The sequence below is a fragment of the Esox lucius genome, chromosome 12, assembly GCF_011004845.1.
Source record: "Esox lucius isolate fEsoLuc1 chromosome 12, fEsoLuc1.pri, whole genome shotgun sequence".
Lineage (NCBI taxonomy): Eukaryota > Metazoa > Chordata > Actinopteri > Esociformes > Esocidae > Esox > Esox lucius.
Window position 1 is genome coordinate 5,093,313 of NC_047580.1, and position 19,322 is coordinate 5,112,634.

The 19,322-nt window shown below is 44.3% G+C and overlaps 1 protein-coding gene across 3 annotated transcripts in view; it reads right to left on the minus strand.

Annotated features, from left to right (window-relative positions):
• The window catches only part of sema3b (sema domain, immunoglobulin domain (Ig), short basic domain, secreted, (semaphorin) 3B), a 52,598-nt gene that overhangs the window by 17,109 nt on the left and 16,167 nt on the right, over positions 1-19,322 (minus strand). Inside the window, exons 1-3 of one of the 3 annotated variants that reach the window (XM_034295980.1) lie at positions 18,812-18,831; positions 1,570-1,903; positions 69-226 (exon numbers count right to left, since the gene is read on the minus strand). In XM_034295980.1, coding sequence (XP_034151871.1) covers positions 69-226; positions 1,570-1,747 — 336 coding nt within the window. In that variant the 5' untranslated portion in view covers positions 1,748-1,903; positions 18,812-18,831. Of the gene's footprint in view, positions 1-68; positions 227-1,569; positions 1,904-6,340; positions 6,956-18,811; positions 18,832-19,322 lie in introns of those variants that run through there. The other 2 variants (XM_010895851.4, XM_010895850.5) reach the window with 2 other exon arrangements.

Genomic DNA, 19,322 nt, shown 5'->3' on the forward strand with positions numbered 1-19,322 from the left:
GCTGTCAGTGGGTGTGTGTGCACTAGAGAAGTGTTGACAGATTGAATCCCAAATTACTGCCAACTGACCTTGTGCTCCTGCTTTGCAATGTTGTCCAGGCTGAGTGACAACAGGAAGTTGCGTGAGCCTACAAAAAGCCGCCCCCTTTCCTCGTCCAATAACAGGGCGCTGAAACAGCACGACCGATCCAGCTCGTACCGCCGAACGCCATGAAACTGCTGCAGCTCTGAAACACAACACACAACACTACTGAAACACAAGGTAAAACGTCCCAACAGCAAACACACAACACTACTAAAACACAAGGTAAAACGTCACAACAGTAAACACAGCACACAACACTACTGAAACACAAAGTAAGACATCACAACAGTAAACACAACACACAACACTACTGAAACACAAAGTAAGACATCACAACAGTAAACACAACACACAACACTACTGAAACACAAAGTAAGACATCACAACAGTAAACACAACACACAACACTACTGAAACACAAGGTAAAACATCACAACAGTAAACACAACACACAACACTACTGAAACACAAGGTAAAACGTCACAAAAGCAAACACAGCACACAACACTACTGAAACACAAGGTAATACATGACAACAGTAAACACAACACACAACACTACTGAAACACAAGGTAATACATGACAACAGTAAATACAACACTTCTAAACAAAGTAATACATCACAACTGTAACAGTTCCAACTCCAAAAGGCCATGAAATGTATGTGTTTCATAAGGCTAAATACGTACATTTGCTACAGTTAAGTTGATAAATGATACCTATTGTGATCCTTAAGTAGAATTATTTTACAAGGCCAATGCTATACAGTTACATGTGATTGTTTAGCTCCACTGCCAAGGTCAGTCCAGGGCAGTGGTTTTACTAGTCAGAATGGTCTCTGTTGCAGCTTTAAAATCAGCCATCTCAGCAGGGCTGACAGAGACTAAGAACATTTAGAAGAATGAAGATTCCTCTTTCCACCCCTATCCTTTCCTTTCATCTCGTCTCCCTGGTCTCTCTCACTGGGGAACATGAGTGTTCCACTGTAACCGTGGAGACAGGGATATCCCATGGTTTCTTGGCACATGCTCCTAACAGGATCTGTCTCACTATGTAGAACTAGGTTTACTGATACAGCAGCTACTTTCTAGATAGTCTTACAGCTTCTCCCTCTCAGGGCACCGTGGGCCTGTGTTCTGAGCAGGACGGAAAAGGGCTCAGGCTGTGTGGGTTTGTCCGACATTGGGCTTTCATTGACACAAGTCACGGGACGGAACACAGCCCCGTTTCAACCCGGACAACAGCAACCACACTAGCGTTGCTGGCTCCTGTTCAGAGGTATAATAATATTATATTTAATGGAGCACAGCATGAGAAGGGGGCACACAGGGGGATACTGTCAAAGTTATGGCTGCTGTTCACTTAATTTGATGTTGCCTGCCAGACTGGATCAGATGCACACACACACACACACACACACACACACACACACACAAACTCCAGATATAGAGGTAGACTTTAACACACAGCGGTGTTTAACCTTACCTTTGTAGGAGAGCTTCATGCGAGGGGAGGAAGAGGTGGAGGTGTGTGAGGAAGATGTGGGCGGGGAAGAGGCGCTGGTCTTGGGGATTCCGCTGGATGAGACGTGGGAGGCCATCAGCCCCAGGAGGAGCAGGGAGCTACACGTTGCCATCATCCCCACCATCATCACCGTCATCATCCTGTCGTCCCGGGGTCTGCACTAGCCTGAGGCTGAGGTCGGGATGTTATCGCTTTGGTCTCGGACGGCGTAGTGCGGCGTTCCCCCCCCCCTTTGGATGTCTTCCGCGTGCACTTTCAGCTCTGACGGGACAGCTCCTCACAGTGGAACTGCAACCTAAAAATAACCAAGAACAGAAGCACTCGTGACAAAGCAGGCTGGGCTGTGCACAACTCTACAACCTCTCCCTTCCCTCAAGCACCTGGATGACATTTAGACAGGGAGGGTAATGGCTCATTCCCAGGTCCACTCCTGTAAACGGTAGCCTCAGTAAAGACCTGCTGGACTACGTCCCAGGCCCATCTAACATCCGCGCCAGGTCACCTTTATGGGGGTGGGGGGAGTGAGGTGGATGCAGGGGGAGCTGGCAGGGCTGAAGGCCCTTTGGAAGATATGCCAAGTGGCCCAGTGCCATTGCCCAGTCCAAACCCCCACACAAGCGCCCTCCCTGTGGAGCAGTTCCAACGAAGGCTGGGATGGCGTCTTGTCTTTTCATTCCTCCCTGTGTCTCTGCTGTCCAAACTGGCAGATCCGTTTACGGAGCGTTACTTTTCATTAGTGCTAATGAAGTGCACTGGAAATGAAAGGACTGGTCGAAGTGATTGAGGGAGTTACGGGTTGTGTGTGTTTGTGTGTGGCTCAATACTGTACAGCACACGTTGTCAAATGGACAAACATACGGTACACACCAACACAAACTCTCTAACACACACACACTCAGGCATGCACACACCCATGCGCACAAAAAAGTATACACAAATACAATCAAAATCTTGTGCTACTTTGGACCCTGTCCGCTGACAACCACAACAATAAAGCCTCTCAGCTATTTCATTATTACTGTACCTCAGTAAACTCGCGTGTTGGCACACCTTAAGCAATATAGTAAGTACTCTCTCTCACTCTCTCACCCCCTTTCGATGTTGGTCTCTCGCCCTCTTTGGCTCTTTGGCTCTGTCTCTTGCTTGCTCTCTCCCTCTCGCTGTCACTCTCTCTCTCTCTCTCTCTCTCTCTATCACGGTCCATTCTTAGTCTGTCTCACCCTCCCCTTCTCTGTTTTCCCCTTCTTTCTTTCTCTCTCTCCTGCTCTATCCCTCCTTTCTCATACCTCTGCAAGATTTGTGTGGTGGAGGGTCTGAGAGGCCCATGGGCCTGAGGAAATGGGTAGCTGGTGCCCCCAGTCATCCCTTGCTCTTCCCCATATCCAGTTTCCTCCAGCTAGTCACCAGCAGCCAGGACATATTGAAGTAATGATAGACTAATGTGGACCAGAATTATGCCCCAAATCACTGTCCCTTTGTTTATAGCTTTACCTGCAAGCCAGGACGGCGTCAGGTTGGGCTGACATTTGTGCTTTGGGAGTACAGCGGGGGTGTGGTCCCAGAACAGACAGCAATGGAACCTGCCAGACGCATGTTATGTATCCACAGAATCATCCCGGTCCATAAGGTGGAGCTGGGAGTATGTGTGAGCTTTACAGCAGTAGATGAGGATGGGAGGTTTGGAGGCAGAACACCGTTCATAATGAGTCCCTATTATCCACTCAGCAAGCCTTCAAGGCCACAGACCCTGCAAATGCAGAAACAAGCATACATATACACACGCAGACTCCGCACAATGCGCCCGCACACACACACAAACAGCTGCAGTACTATGTATACCGCCTGACGGGGGTTCATTTTGCTGCAGTCATGAATTTTAAAAACCATACTGACCATCACAATACACAACCATGCTATATCTCAGCCTATATCAGGAGATCGTACTACATCAGAGTCCCAGCTAACTATTCTGAATGAATCTCAGCTCACCATGTGCTCATCAGTGTCCTAGCTCACCATGCTATATATCAGTGTCCTAGCTCACCACGCTATATATCAGTGTCCTAGCTCACCATGCTATATATCAGTTTCCTAGCTCACCATGCTATATATCAGTGTCCTAGCTCACCATGCTATATATCAGTGTCCTAGCTCACCATGCTATATATCAGTGTTCTAGCTCACCATGCTATATATCAGAGTCCTAGCTCACCATGCTATATATCAGTGTCCTAGCTCACCATGCTATATATCAGAGTCCTAGCTCACCATGCTATATATCAGAGTCCTAGTTCACCATGCTATATATCAGAGTCCTAGCTCACCATGCTATATATCAGTGTCCTAGCTCACCATGCTATATCAGAGTCCCAGCTTACTAAGCTATATCAGTGCAAGAATCAATGTATAGTCTTGGCCGAGCAGAGCGTGAATAATTGGTCTATTGAGGCGTTAAGGCAGCAGGGCTCATAAACTCACAGCTCCCAGAACAGAGCAGGAACCACAAGCACCACATTTACTACAGTACACATAGTCCACTATACACAGAGAAAGGAGAGAGAGGCAGTTGGAGAGGGAGAGAGAGATAAACTAATAATCACACCCACAGTACCAGTCAAAAGTTTGGACACAATTCCCTTTTGAATTGGGTAAGTGTGTACGGACTCTTGACTGTTGCTGTACTTCGGGCCAAACATCACCACCACAAGTAGTTTCAACAACGCCTGGATGTAAGGGAGACATGGCAAGAATTTGGGCCTTCTATGCCATGAAAAATACTATCTAACTTTAAATCCCAATGAGGATCTAGTTTAAAATCCTCCAATCATTACACTGATGAAAATGGGCAAACACTCAGACTATGCATGCATCATTTTGCAAAAGTATTCTCAGCGTAGAACGCAAAACCCTAAATAACACAGGCAAAGACTGAACTATGACTTTACCCACTTATTATCAAAATCAAAAAAGAGCTGTTAAATATCACTTATGTGCAGAATCAGCGAGATATGTGTACGCTTTCTAACTTCTTGCCAAATTTATGACTACATTTGAGAAAAATATTTTCCTCAGATCATACAAACCCACATGGGATTTGAATTCAAAAAACTATTTATAAACCCCTGCATGATTAGGCAAACTAACAAGGATTCTGACTTGGTGCAATAAGAAGAGGGCAACGCGTGGAGCACTAATGACTTTGTAGACATAACCAATAAAATTCATACTCAAAACCATTTGCACTTTGATACAAAACTGTAACACAAAACACATTTTTAAAGGATCACATTTCCCAAAAATCTAATATTTCATTTTGTTTGTAATGTTAACATTTCTGTTATCACTTTTGTTATAAATTATATTTCTTATTTTTCACATTAAAACAAATGTTTCCAATGCCATATAAGCCCTTTAAATGACAACTGAATTTAAATTGAACAAAGACAATACTAAAATGTTTTGTAACTTATTATATTCCTTATTTCCCACTTGCTTTGGCAATGTAAACACATGATTCCCATGCCAAAGTCCTTTCAACTGAATTGAAAGAGAGAGAGAGAGATAGAGAGAGGAAAGACAGAGAGATAGACAGAGACAGGGCAGCGGATAGACGCTTCATCTCCTGTCTTGAAATATAAAGGACTGGCTGGGTCCCATTGTCCCCTACGTCTCCTTAAGCTTCTATCAGTTGAAGGGTACTTTTGTCGGCCCCTTGAAGCACTACAACACATCCGCCCTGAGCTCTGAGCTCTCCCCACACGCACCATAATGCATCTTAATAAAAGCCATTGGCCGCCTGACACTTGTATTCATTTCAGCTTCAATAGCCACGAAGCAGCAAAAAGCAGCACATGCCAAGAGCTGTGAATTAAAAAAATAAAAGAAACAGAAATAAAGAGAGACTCATTAGGGAGAGGAACATGCTGCACTGTCACAAACACCCAAAATAGAAAGTACACTGACATTCCCTCAGGCTAGAGTTGATTGAAAAAGTGAGGTCAGAGGTGTACAACTTCCAAATCATTACACTTAAATATGAACCTGTGGCCCTGGGAGTCAATACACTAGAGAGGAGGGAGTCAGGAGAACCCAATTACTGTTTCAGCGGGTCGTAAGCCTATTTCAGCCCGGCTGCCTGTGCTATGGCGGGGGGGGGGGGCTACACAGAAAAGGAGCAAGAAAGAGAAAGGAGCTGATTGTTCTTGAGGGGAAAGAGTTTGACTGGCCTCCAACCAACACCCTCAGCCTCCTGCGAAGGAGGCAACATAAGCAGGAGAGGAACAGAGAGAATGGGGAAGGACAAAGATGCAGCAGCACTACCATAAAGAGGCTCAGGAGGAGGGAGAGAGACACAGAGACCCTGACGGCAGGTGACTGCTGGCTTTTGCTCCTGTGTATCCACCCCGAAGGGACAGAAAGGCAGGAGGGAGATGTTGGGGGTGGAAGCTGGGGGAGAGAATGGAGAGAATTTGGGATAAGAAGTGCCTGGAAGGCTGTTGAGAGAGACAGAGAGAGAAAGAAAGAAATAGTGAGACAGATCGAGAAAGGGAGGGAGAGAGGCTGAGAGAGGCTAGGAAGAGAGGCAGAGAGGCTGGATGTCTCTCAGCTGGTGCCTGGATGGTGCCTGGTTCCCAGCCATTTGGCCCAGTTTGGACACACTGAGAAAGAAGCAGACTTTAGCTGTCTGACTGGAGGAAGTCCAAAACCCATAAATACCAACAAAGGAACTCACCTCTCCTTCTGTATCCAGGGCAACTGCGTTCCCTCTCAGCGTCCACCTGACCCAGTCATGGTCCGAAGCGCGAAGCGTCCATGTATACCTCCCTAGTGCTATATCTGTCCACTAGGTTGTCCATCTACCTATTCCAGGACAACAAAACTCTGTCTCTCCCGTCTCTCTGTACTAATACACACATTCAAATGCTCATTTACTCATTCACACACAGATGCATATGCAACTTCCCACACATCAACACATACCCCCACACTCACTCTCCAACATACTTTACTGAATCCACACAAACCCCGGCGCTGGGATCAAAATCCTTCAGTAGAATCTACAGCGGCAGAGGTAGGTGGAAAACAGTAAAAGCCAGAAGCATAAAAGCTGGGGAAATCCAGTGAGTCAGCCAGTCAACGCAGGCAGTGCTGCTGGGTGAAGAGGTGAGACGAAGCCAGGCCCAGTATTCCTGGAGTCAGCTGCACCAGCAAGCACTGCAGTCCACTTAGAAAAGCACACAACTCCACTGTTACACACACACTCCACTTTACACTCCACTACACAGAGAAACAGTGGCACAGGCACTGAGAGAGAGAGCCGGACAAGAATAATGGACTTAATTCAAGAGCCCACAGAGAAGGAGGGAGAGGGAAAGAGGGAGGAAGGAGGGTGTAAGCATAAGAGGGGAGGGGAGAGGGGAGGGAAGATCCGCTGTGGTGTGGCGTGTGTGGGAGACGTGAGAGAGACAGAGGAGGAGTTCAATACTTGGTAACTTGGCCATGTAGTGCTCAACATTTTGTGCGCCATTCACACTAGGGTTGTCATGGTACCATCGTTTTGACTTTATACCAATACCAGACGGATACATTCATAGACATTTCTTTAATTATTCAGCGTCTTTTGATGTCATTTGTACCTTTAGATCTGTACATTTTAACAGTTAAAGTAAACAAATTCAGAGACAAATGATTAATACATTTTCCACTGAACGTGACATTCATTTTTACCTAACAAATAATACTATTGTATATTATTGTTAATAATGTGGCAAAACTCTTGAACTGAGTAAATAATTCTGAGACCTAAGGTTATTCACAAGGGAATGCATTATCACTCCACAAGCGTGCTTATGCAATGGCATCGTTACAGCTGGTTTCATATGAATACAGATGACAAACGTATCAGTAGTCGGGAATTATTATTTTGGTACTGATTACGTTTTCTGATTAGAAAATAATTTATAACTTTGTGTCTTTAAAAGATGTGGACGAAACGAATTCATGTTTTATTTTTTGGAGACCATCACCTTTTAAATCAACATAAAGCTGTTCAAGTTTAACATATAATCACCATCAAAGTTATTAAAGTTCCAGGGCCGAACTGATGTTAACTTAAGCTTTAAGTTTGCGAAGAAAGTAAGCCCAGAAAAGCCGATAACAATCTTGTTACATTGTATTTTCTAGCCTGTACTGATATTCTTTTGCGCGGAGTAAATAACAGTTTCAAAGTTTCTACATGCGTGTTCTGTTCTGAGGAGAACGGGAGCCAGCGTACAGTCAGCATGCAGTCCAGACAGATGAGCAGGCATGCGGTTGATAACACGCAGATAATTTTAAAAACGCGATACTTTAACAACGTACCGAACGTTAGAGAAATTATTATAACGAATCAAAGTACCAACTTTTTGTTTTAACTTACAACCCTAATTAATACACGTTGAACATTCTTGCAGACTGTATACAAATTTAATTGGACATATGGGAGAAGATAATGAAATTCCACGGAGTACAAAAGACAGTTACTGTACACACACATGGTCAACTCTTCTTCATGATGATGGGAGTCCCCTCCCACACCCACACACACACCCACAAGGTACATTCTAGCTTAAAACATCTGATGACATACGCCTGCTGATCTCTGAGTTGTCTGTGTATGCATGCCATGGTGACCTGGCCGAGTGCCAATGGGAGTTGCCAGGCAGCCCAGAGACCCTGATACTATGAGGTACAAAGGGGGCAGGACAGCAGGCGTAAAGATGCTCCCCATCCACCCCTCTGTTGCCTGGCTCCTCTGTCCCCCACCCAATAGGTTCCCTCTTGACCCCCCTGTGGCCATAGCAACCCCTTCCCGGTGATGGGGACTTTAGACTTTGTGGGCCTCCTGCTGTCTTGAGTTCAATGAGCACCTTCTGCCCTCTACATCATAAACCTGTCTAATCATTCATTCTATTGTCCTTCTCTGTGACCTATAGCGATTAGCTCTAGGCTAGCAGTTATACATGGACGCCTTAGTCCTGACCTATATGCTAGTATTATGTGCTGTGCTTATTGCTCTGGGTGATTTATTGTGTCTATATTAATTTGGCTTAACCGTTGGTTAAATTGGTTAACTGTATCTGTTCTGAAATAATGGAAAAGTAACGGAAAGTAATTCCAAGTTACACAGCTTGTTCTAGAAGTTGTGCGAGTGTGAACATTGACATGTACCTTGGAGATGCCTGTCCTAACTAATTATCCTCCCTATCCCCCCACTAGCATCGCACATGCCCGAGATGCGTCACACCACTACAATACACAACAACACTCCTCCTCCAGGCGGCCATTTAGCCAGTCAGAAAGTCAGTCAGCACACAGAGCATTTCCCTCCCTCTGTACATAACAAACCCCTCATGTGGTCACGGCGTTCAACGCACCACAGCTCTGTACCGTTCTACATTCAGTACACAGCATCTCTGAACGAGACATGTTGTGTTTGGTTGGATAGGTGGTTAGGCTCCTAATGGACGGGGTTCACTTCCAATGTGATTATGTATAATGTCTATAATTAGTCAGAGTTTATGCGTCACGTGCGCAGGATAAAGTCTGTGTAAACAGTCACAGTAAAATGCCATTAGACTTGGTCCTTTGAAAGGAATACAAATGACACAAAGCGCACACAAGAATACACTACATATGCAAGGTATAACACGCTGAAGTAATCCAAAGGTCACAGGATAGTACGGTCAGTTCATTTATGTACCAACGTAAACAAGAGCTCTACGGCACATTCCTCATAGATAGTCAGTCTGTAAGGAATGTGCCAAGGAATATGAGTTTGGTGGTTTAGCTACCTACAATAACAACAGCTATATGACAAGCACAGCAGCTGCTGCCATGTATCTGGAGTTTCCTCCTCGTGCCTGTGCTTAAATAGCCACGTTCATATGCCTGTGAAATCCACGGAGTGGTTGGCAATGTGGTTGTGTGTGTGATTTTGTCACACATGCGATATGGGATACATTTTAGGATACATAATAAGATGGTCAACTAATGTATATTAGCGTGTGACGTCAGTAAACCTCAGCGTGCTTTCTGCACTTCTCTGCTGACACTTCACACACTCTTCGCTCCTCAGGCCTGAGAGGCGGCTTTGCCCCCAGCTGCTGATTTCACTCATTAACTCGCCATAGGTTTGTTATGCAATTAAGATGGACTCATCTTAAGACTCATCTGGACTCATCGCTGGCCACCACAGAACTGTCCAGCATTTCCTCTTTAGCCATACCAAAGTGCTTTATGATATGGTTGACCGTTGTGCTCCAAAACATCTTGATAATCAGTTGATTCAATGCCCCAGCACCAGAGGCTGCAAAGCAACCCCAGGAAATGACCAAACCTTCCCCACATTTAACTTTAGGTAGGGTGTTTTTCTCTTTGAATTCTTCATTTTGTTGTCTGTAATCATAGCACTGAGATGCTTTGTTAAAGAGCCCCAAATTCCCTGAAGGGTTTTGGCTTGTTAGATGGGTTTTTGGGAAGTTCAATCAGGATTTCTTGTGTCACACAGCAGTGGGGTTTTAGAGGGGTTCCTATTATTTAATCTTTCTTAATTAAGTGTGCAGTAGATGGTCTGGGCTGAAACTGTTCTTCAGGTCAGCTTGTAGATTGTTAACCTTTATGTAGCGTGCTTGTCAATCATTTAAACCAAATTTCGATAATATCTGAGGTTGAGTATCTGGTTGCTGCCACATCCTGGGCAGTTGATCACAGTTCCATGGATTCCAGACTAACTGACAACACTACAGATTGTGCTAACAGGTATTCCAAGGTCCTGGGAGATGTACTTGTAAACTTGTTGCAACCTCTGTGTTTGAAGATCATTTCGTTTTTGGCATCTCCAAACAGTTTTTTGGTCTTCACGATTTTGACAGTTGCACAGGATGTTTTCTCTTTCTCAAACCCTGATGAGAGGAATTGTACAGCCTACAAATACCTGCAAGTTACCACAGGTAAGATAAATAAAACAGTGCAAAAGGAAACCCTTGCTCTAACTTAATTATTTAGAATTTTTCTAGAGGGGTGGCTATCATTTTGTCCATGCCTTTAAATTTTTGTTTCTAATTGCAAATAAATGCACATCTTCAGTTTTAATATGTTACAGCAAGGTTGTGATTGTTTTTTTTGGCTGCGTCTGTAAATCTGTTTGGAGGTTTGGAAAATCTCACATTTCATATAATTTCAGAATAAAAAACAAAACACATGATTTTGGCTTCGATTGAAGAATAATTACATTATTTATAAACAGGCTAAGAATCCTGCTACACAACAGCCATCGGCGTCAGGCATTGCCATCTGCCCTGAACCATTAAGTTTGCTTCCATGCAAATCAATAAAAGTTGCTTGGCAGCCCATGTTGTGTTGAGTCCAATGGCAGCTTCCAAGCTCAAGAATGAATGGAGATAATGAGGAGACAAAACTGCTGTTTTCTGGTGTAGGAGGAAGAACGTCATTTTGAAATGCTGATGGGAAGGCAATGCGGCACGTGTAATAGAAATTAAGTGTGCACTTACTTACACAGGTCAGGGAGAGAGCAGAGAGGAGTGGAGGAACAAGAGAAGGACCGTAGATGGAAGAAGACACCGGTTGTCCTCAAGGTTCATTTCTCAAAGATGGCTGCCAGGGGTGGCTAGCTAAACCGTGGCTAATGTCCATGACCACAGTAGACAGGGTGAAACGGCATAAAACAAATTCTCGAACTAAGTGGAAAATTAGTGCCGTGGCGACCGTGGCCATTCCGCCAGCTGTGTCACCTCGCTCTAATCTCATCACAATGGCCATATCCCATCGGCCCAGAATACAGAGCGAAACTGATTGGTTGACACCGGGATACCCCACAAGACAGAGAGGCCAAAGGCCCGGTCATAAATGACTCAGGACGTTTATGTCTGTCTGTTTTATTAGGGCCAGACACAGGGCAAAGAAAATAAATGACATGAGGTTACTGCCTCCCAGGAAGGGTTGAAGGATAAAACAGGTGTTGTGTTCTGTGTGCTACTGAGAATAGGAAGTGCCTATGTCACATCACAACCCGGAGCTCCAGTTATGAAGAGATATTTAGGCTATATACACTACCGTTCTAGTTTGGGGTCACTAAGAAATGTTCTTGTTTTGAAAGAAAAGCAAATGTTTTTGTCCATTAAAATTACATCAAATTGATCAGATATACATTGTAGACATTGCTAGTGTTGTAAATGACTATTTCAGCTTCAAACAGCAGATTTCTAAAGGAATACCTACATTGGTGTACAGGCCCATTATCAGCAACCATCCAATTGCATGTTTCATTTGCTAATCCAAGTTAATGTTTATCATTTATGATGAAAGGATAATTGATCATTAGAAAACCTGGATGAAGATGAGATGAGATAGAAAACCCTTTTGCGATTATGTTAGCACTGCTGAAAACTGTTTTGATTAAAAAAGCAATAAAAACTGGCCTTCTTCAGACAAGTTCAGTATCTTGAGCATCAGCGTTTGTGGTTTCAATTACAGTGTCAAAATGGTTAGAAACAAAGAAACAAAGCTTCACCGTTGACATTGAGATTGGTATTTGGGGCTACTGTTTAATGAAGCTGCCAGTTCAGGACCTGTGAGGTGTCTGTATCTCAAACTAAATGCTAATGTATTTGTCCACTTGCTCAGTTGTGCACCGGTGCCTCTAAATCCTCTTTCTATTCTGGTTAGAGACAGTTTGCAATGAGTATTTCACATTGTTGTGTCATCTTTTCTTTGCAGTTTCTTGGCAGTTTGTCACATGGAATAGCTTTCATTTCTCAGAACAAGAATTGACTGATGACTTTCGGAAGAAATTGTTTCTGGCCCTTTTGAGCCTATAAATGAACCCACAAACACTGATTCTCCAGCTATTCAATTAGTCAAAAGAATTAGTCAGTTTTATTGCTTCTTTAATCAGCCAAACAGTTTTCAGTGGTGCTAACATAATTGCAAAAAAAATTTCTAATCAATTAGCTTTTTAAAATGATAAACTTAGATTAGTAAACACACCGTGCCATTGGAACACAGGAGTGATGGTTGCTGATAATGGGCTTCTGTACGCCTATGTAGATACTCCATTGAAAATCATCCGCTTCCAGCTACAATAGTCATTTCCAATTTTAACAATATCTACACAGTTTTTGACCAATTGGATGTAATCTTTCAAAGACAAATATTTTTCTAAATGACCCGAAACTTTTGAACGGTAGTGTATGTCCATATACATTTTTACAATTTAATCACTTCCTCATCTCTCACATTTAACTCCCTCTAGACTTTTACTTCCTCCTCTCCCTCCCACTTTCTGCCATGGAGTGGGTCTCTGGGGGGTGCAGAAGAGGTCATCCAGAGCCTAGCGGGTCCCAGTCACCAGCACAGGGATAATTCCCCCAGAGAGTGGAGCCACCCTGGGGATTCGGGGACAAGGCCAGCCTGGGGCCCCCTCCCTCACCACTAATCCCCCTCTCCCTTTGATGTGATCAAGGTCTTGAGGTGAGGGGGCGGACTGACCCCTAATTCGACCCCTCTCAGGTACAGAGAGTGGTTCACCGATTGGATTGGAGCACCTTTAAACATGACAGGGGCTTAGTATCACACCCGACACGCCATCCACCAAACCCCAACCCTGCTCACCTCTACCCCCTCCACCCAGACAGGGGTGGGAATTGTAGCCGGTCGCTTCAGGAATGTGGTTCAAAGACCTCCCTCATTCTCAAAACTAATGGTTAAATATCCAGCTGGCTGCTCTCCTCTCTGAAGCCCAGGGCCCTGGAGCAACAGGTGAGAACGGCATCTGACGGGAAATGGAGAACAACCTGGGGAAATCACCCAAGACACACTCTCAAGGAACACAGTCAAGCAGGCTCACACACACACACACAAAGAGACACACAGGACACATCCCAACAGCCACCCTCCGGGTCTGGGATCCTGCAGAGATGGGATTAGATTTGATTGACATCCGCTCTTAGCAGGCCTCTCCAGGTGAAATGACGCTAATATGGCAAGCATCAGCTAACTCTTTCTTTCTCTCCCACGAGGTCATGCTGCATTTCTCACAGGATTATGGGCCGGAGGTGTGGGGCCCACACCGAAACAGACAGGCTGGGAGAGGGAGCAGTCGGCTCTGTGACCTCAAGCTCTCTCTTTTGTCTCTCCTTTCTCTTTCTCACTCACACATACACAGTTAAAGAGCATGGAACATTGCACTCTTCTTTCATTGTGTATTTTCTTTGTCACCCTCACTCTCTTTTGTCCCTTTATTACTTCCTCTCCCTCCCTCTAGTGGTAGCTGTTTCCTTCCTTTCTTCCATTCCATCTGGGACCTTTCGGACCTTTCCCTGCCATCTCTTTTTCACTCAAAGTCTGTGGCCATGAAGCAAGGAGCAGACACACACACACACACACACCCACGGATACACAAACACACATCCAAAGATACACAAACACACAGCCCCCGATACACAAACACAGAGCCGCAGGCACAGACACCCACACACCCAGAGATACACAAACAGCCGCAGACACACCCACATACAGACAAACACCCACATACACACAAACACCCACCGGTTGGTGTGGTTAAGTCCCCAGTACACTGGGCCTTTTCAGCCTCACCCTGTTACAACGTAGAGAATGACTGAAGCGATGTGAAGTATGTGAAAGATATTCCATGAGCAAAGCACATGGGATAACCAGCTGCTCTACATCCAGAATGACATACAGACACCCACCTGTAGAAACAACATGAAGCCCACAACCAAACTATAACGAGGACCTGTAGTGAAAACCCAGCTAAACTGACACAGTGGGGCAACACTGGGAAAATCCAGGCAGGCAGCATAACAGGAGCCTCCACAGGCAGCGGGCTGGTCCTAATGAACCTAGCTAACCCCATTTCTCACAATGCAGTCAGGCAGGATGTCTCGTTAAGGCCAGACTAGACAGGCGAACGCAGAGCAGGCCAGCACGGCGCTCATTCTGGTGGGCATTGATCTGGGCAGACAGGGTCCTTTCAGCATCACTCAGAGGCAGATTAATAACGCCGGTCTCTAGAGCCAGAGCAAAGCCACCCCCCCCCCCCCCCCCCACCCCCCCCGGGGAAATCTCCCCATGTGTGTGCCCGGTTACCCTTGGGAAATCTGAGACAGCGACAGGCAGATTTGGATGGAGCAACAGTCTGCAGGACATGGTTGTTGTGCTTATGTTACTGTGACACAAACCCCAATTCTATCCAGACTAGGGGCTTTCTAAAACCTTGTATTTCAGAAGGGCTGGGTTAACAAAGCTATAGAGCCACCACACTGGACCGCAGCAACACAACACAGTAAAACAGGGCTGCCCTACCCTTTTCCTGGAGATCTACCATCCTGTGGAGTTTCTTTCCAACCCTATTTTACACGCCTGATTGGAATAATTTAGCTGGAGATCAAGCTAAGGCAGGTTACTGGCAAATGGGGTTGAAGATAAAACCTCCATGGCACTAGAATTCCAGGAACGGGGTTGGGCAGCCCTGCGAGTAAAACTATTCCAATGACACCATACCCTCCATAAGTATTGGGACAAGAGAGTCAAAATGTAAAAAAAATTCTGTTCACAAGGCATATGAAAATCCAATTAAAAGACGAATATTTCTAGCACTTTTAACACTTGTTTTACCAACAAAGAATAACAGCACTTTCATCCCCCAATTTCATGCATGCATACGTATTTCGACTTGTTTTACGTATTGGAACTATTTCTGTACCTTTCTGAATTAATTCTGCTGTTATAATTTTTTACATGATCAATAAGGTTGAGTGAGATCATTCCAGATCCAGCCATGCATACCCATGCCATGACAACACCTCCACAATGCTTCAGAGATTAGGTGGTATGCTTCAGATCATCTGCAATTCAAATTTCTTTTCTACTGTTTTCTGTGGAGAAAATATCTGTATTTTTTTGTAAATTCTAATCTGGACTTGCCTCTTGAGGTTAGCATCTTGCAGTCTAACCTTTATAATTCCTCGGCCTAAATCTTGTGTGAACAGTAGGTTGTTGGTGATTTCATTGACTTATTTTAGGGTTGTTTTTCACAGCTCTGGTTAATTTTTATGTCGTTAACTGCTGTGTTTTTTTTTTACTCACATGGACATTGCTGGTTGCTGAAGACACTAATGGTTTCTTTCTTTTTCAGGAAATTCCAAACTTTTTATTTGGCTATGCCCAACTTTTGTGCTATAGTTCTAATTGAGTTTCTCTTTACTTTTAGTATCCAAATGCAAAATCAAAGAAAAGAATGGACTACATATTCACAGCTCTTTTACAGTAAAAACTACTGCATTTCTTTTGCAGTATCTTTTGGGTCATTGACGATCTATAAAGTGAAGTGCCGTCCAATCAACTTTGCTGAATTTGGCTGAATCTGAGCAGACAATATATCCCTATACTATTCACTTCAATTCATCCAGCTGCTTCTGTCTTCTGTCACATCAAACACTTGTGACCCAGTGCCATTGGAAGCCATGCATGCCCATGCCATCACACCGACTCCACTGTGTTTTACAGATGTGTGGTATGCTTCGGATCATGAGCCATTCCAAGCCTTCTCCATATCTATTTCTTCCAATCATTCTGGTACAGGTTGATCTTAGTTTCATCTGTCCAAAGAATTCTGTTCCAGAACTTGGCTGACTGTTTCAGATGTTTTTTGGCAAAGTCTAATCTGGCCTTTCTATTCTTGAGGCATATGAATGGTTTGCACCTTGTGGTGAACCCTCTGTATTTGCTCACTCGAAGCCTTCTCCTTATGGTTGACTCGGATAATGATATGCCTACCTTCTGAAGAGTGTTCTTCACTGGATTTTGTGAAGGGGCTTTACCATGGAAAGGATCCTACGATCATCCACCACTGTTGTCTTCCATGGATGTCCAGGCCTTTTTGTGTTGCAGAGCTCACCAGCGTGTTCTTTTTTTCTCAGAATGCATCAAACTGTTGATTTGTCCACTCCTAATGTTGCTGCTATCTCTCTGATTAATTTTCATTTTTTTCAGCTTAAGGAAGGCCTGTTTCACTTGCATTGAGAACACATGTTGTGGGTTCACAGCAACAGCTTCCAAATGCAAATGCCACACCTGGAATAATCTCCAGACCTTTTACCTGCATAATTGATGAAAAAATAACAAAGGAATAGCCCACAACTGTCCATGAAACAACTTTTGAGTCAACTGTCCAATTACTTTTGGTCCCTTGAAAAAGAAGGGGCTACATATTAAAGAGCTGTAATTCCTAAACCCTTCCTCCAATTTGGATGTGAATACCCTCAAATTAAAGCTGAGAGGCTGCACTTAAACCCATATTCATTATTTAACTGTAACCTAAATATATTTTGGAAAACAGCCAAAATTACAAAACTTGTGTCAGTGTGAACAGTCAATGCAACAGGAAACACCTGATACCTATGCTCACATAAAATTGGACGGAACTCTGACAGTGCTGTTCATCTTAGGTCGTAAAACAAATAGGAGTTGAAATGGACATGAACACAAAAGGTGACATTGAGTACTTTTGCCTTATATTTATCTTTTAATCGTATTTTCATATGCCTTGAGTGTACAACATAATTAACAATTTTGACTTTACTGTTCCAATACTTATGGAGGGCACTGTAATAGCAAAATGCCAATAATATGGTTTACCATTAGAAACACACCACTGAATGCTCATTGACATGACAGGCATGTTCAAAATAGACAGATTCACTCTCAACACGCTAAAAGCAAGCAAGCTCCAGCCTGTCTTCAGACAGTAGCAAAGGCTATTTGATTTGAACCTTTTTAATTCCATTTTGAAGGCAATTTTGAGTTTTTTTAATGTGGGCTATAAACCCCTTCTACAGACACCCACACACAGAGGGAAAGAGAGCTCAGGTGCACTGGGTATAGAGTGCTGTCTCGTTGGGACAGAAATCCCCTCCATTAAAGTGTAATTGAAGGCAATCAGAGGCAAGGACCGATGATGGATGTGGTGCCCAAGAGGTACAGAGCAGGCTGGGGGAAAGGAGGGCTCCCGACCCCCCACGTCCATGCTACAACTACCTCCTGCTCCACCTCAGAACAACTAAATTAAAGAGGGCAGTGAGCAATTAGCACAGCGACAAAGAATGTTAAAACGCACTAGCATGTCACACAGAAATCCAAATCTAAGGTCCAATCTAAGACATGAGATCCAGAGGCACACAAACACAGTCCTGGTGTCGTCCACTGTTCAACAGGAGCGATTTACTGTAGCCAGTCCAGGGAATAAAACTCACGGGAATTCACCCTATATCAGTATAACAGCTGTCATCAGTGCCCAAAATCAAAGAGAATGCACACACACACACACACACACACACAGAAACAAGTCAAGACAATAAAAATTATATAGATGTCTGGAATTCATATCGACTTGTACAAAACCCACAGGTTTACTCATGTGATGCCAACCTGAAATAAAGACCAATAAAACAGCTTCGCTTTCACCACCTCCACATGTGACATACAGAACATTAATAACACACTCAGAGTCTGCACATCGAGTATAAGCTCTCAAATACAATTAACTCCTTAATTCAAATATCCGTGACGCCTACTCTTTCTGTTCCATTTTCCCAACTCACACTCCCTCCCATTACTTCCCTCCCCCTCCTTGAGGTTACAGGTACCCTGCCAAGTGCAGAGGCTAGTTTAGAGGAGTGTTCTCAGTGAAAGGCTGTTTGTTCCATCCACAAAGCCAATCCCCCTGTCATCTGGTCCTGGCCCAGTCCTTCCCCGTCTCCTCCGCTCTGGACCGACGTGCCAGATGAAAAAACAAAGCTGTTAAAACTTTGCGATGATAAAAGCAGGAAGCTGATGTAAGAGTAGGGACAGAGGGATACAGGGACGGAGGGTGATGAAGGCGGTGGGATGAAGACACAGCAGGTAGCGGGGACCTTAGGACAGCCAGGGGACACAAACACACACGTCCTGTTCCCCTTATCATGGCTCAGATAGACTACAAACTCATTACAGACTGTGTTGATTCCCAATGCCTTTTTATATGAAAAACACCATGTGTTCTGTTTAGCCAGAACTGTATATTTCTTACCTCTCAAGCATCCATGAAACATTCAGAAAGCATTCTAACAAAGAAATCCTGACCTACCGGTCACTTTTCAATACCATTTTATCTCCGCCAATGCAATGAGTCCGGTTATCCCGTCTTCCGTCGCACCACAGAGAGAAGTCCCACAGCTACAGTACTAGATCAGCTATTGTCATGTACCATGGCCTCTGTGTATGGAACAGTAATAACACCATCCCCACTGTGGCACTCAGACACTCAGACACACGGATTCCATTTATGGAATTCCCCCGTTGTGCCTCTGTGTTTCGCTTTGTGTTTAATCCTCTCTTTCCAACAATCATTCCCTCCCGTTACTGAGTCTTCCTCGCGTTTCCCTCCTTCCCCGATCTAGGCCGTCTGCTGGATTAACAGGATAACAGAAATAGTTATGGGGAGGGAAAGGACAGTAAGAAATGTCCGTTGCAAGCGTAATGTAAACACACAGCGCTGACCACAAGCTAACAAAGACACTATAAAACCATAAAATACAACTGGAGGTTGGGGAAGCGGAGATGTTGATAAAGCATTGTGGAAAGTTGTGGGAGCGTTG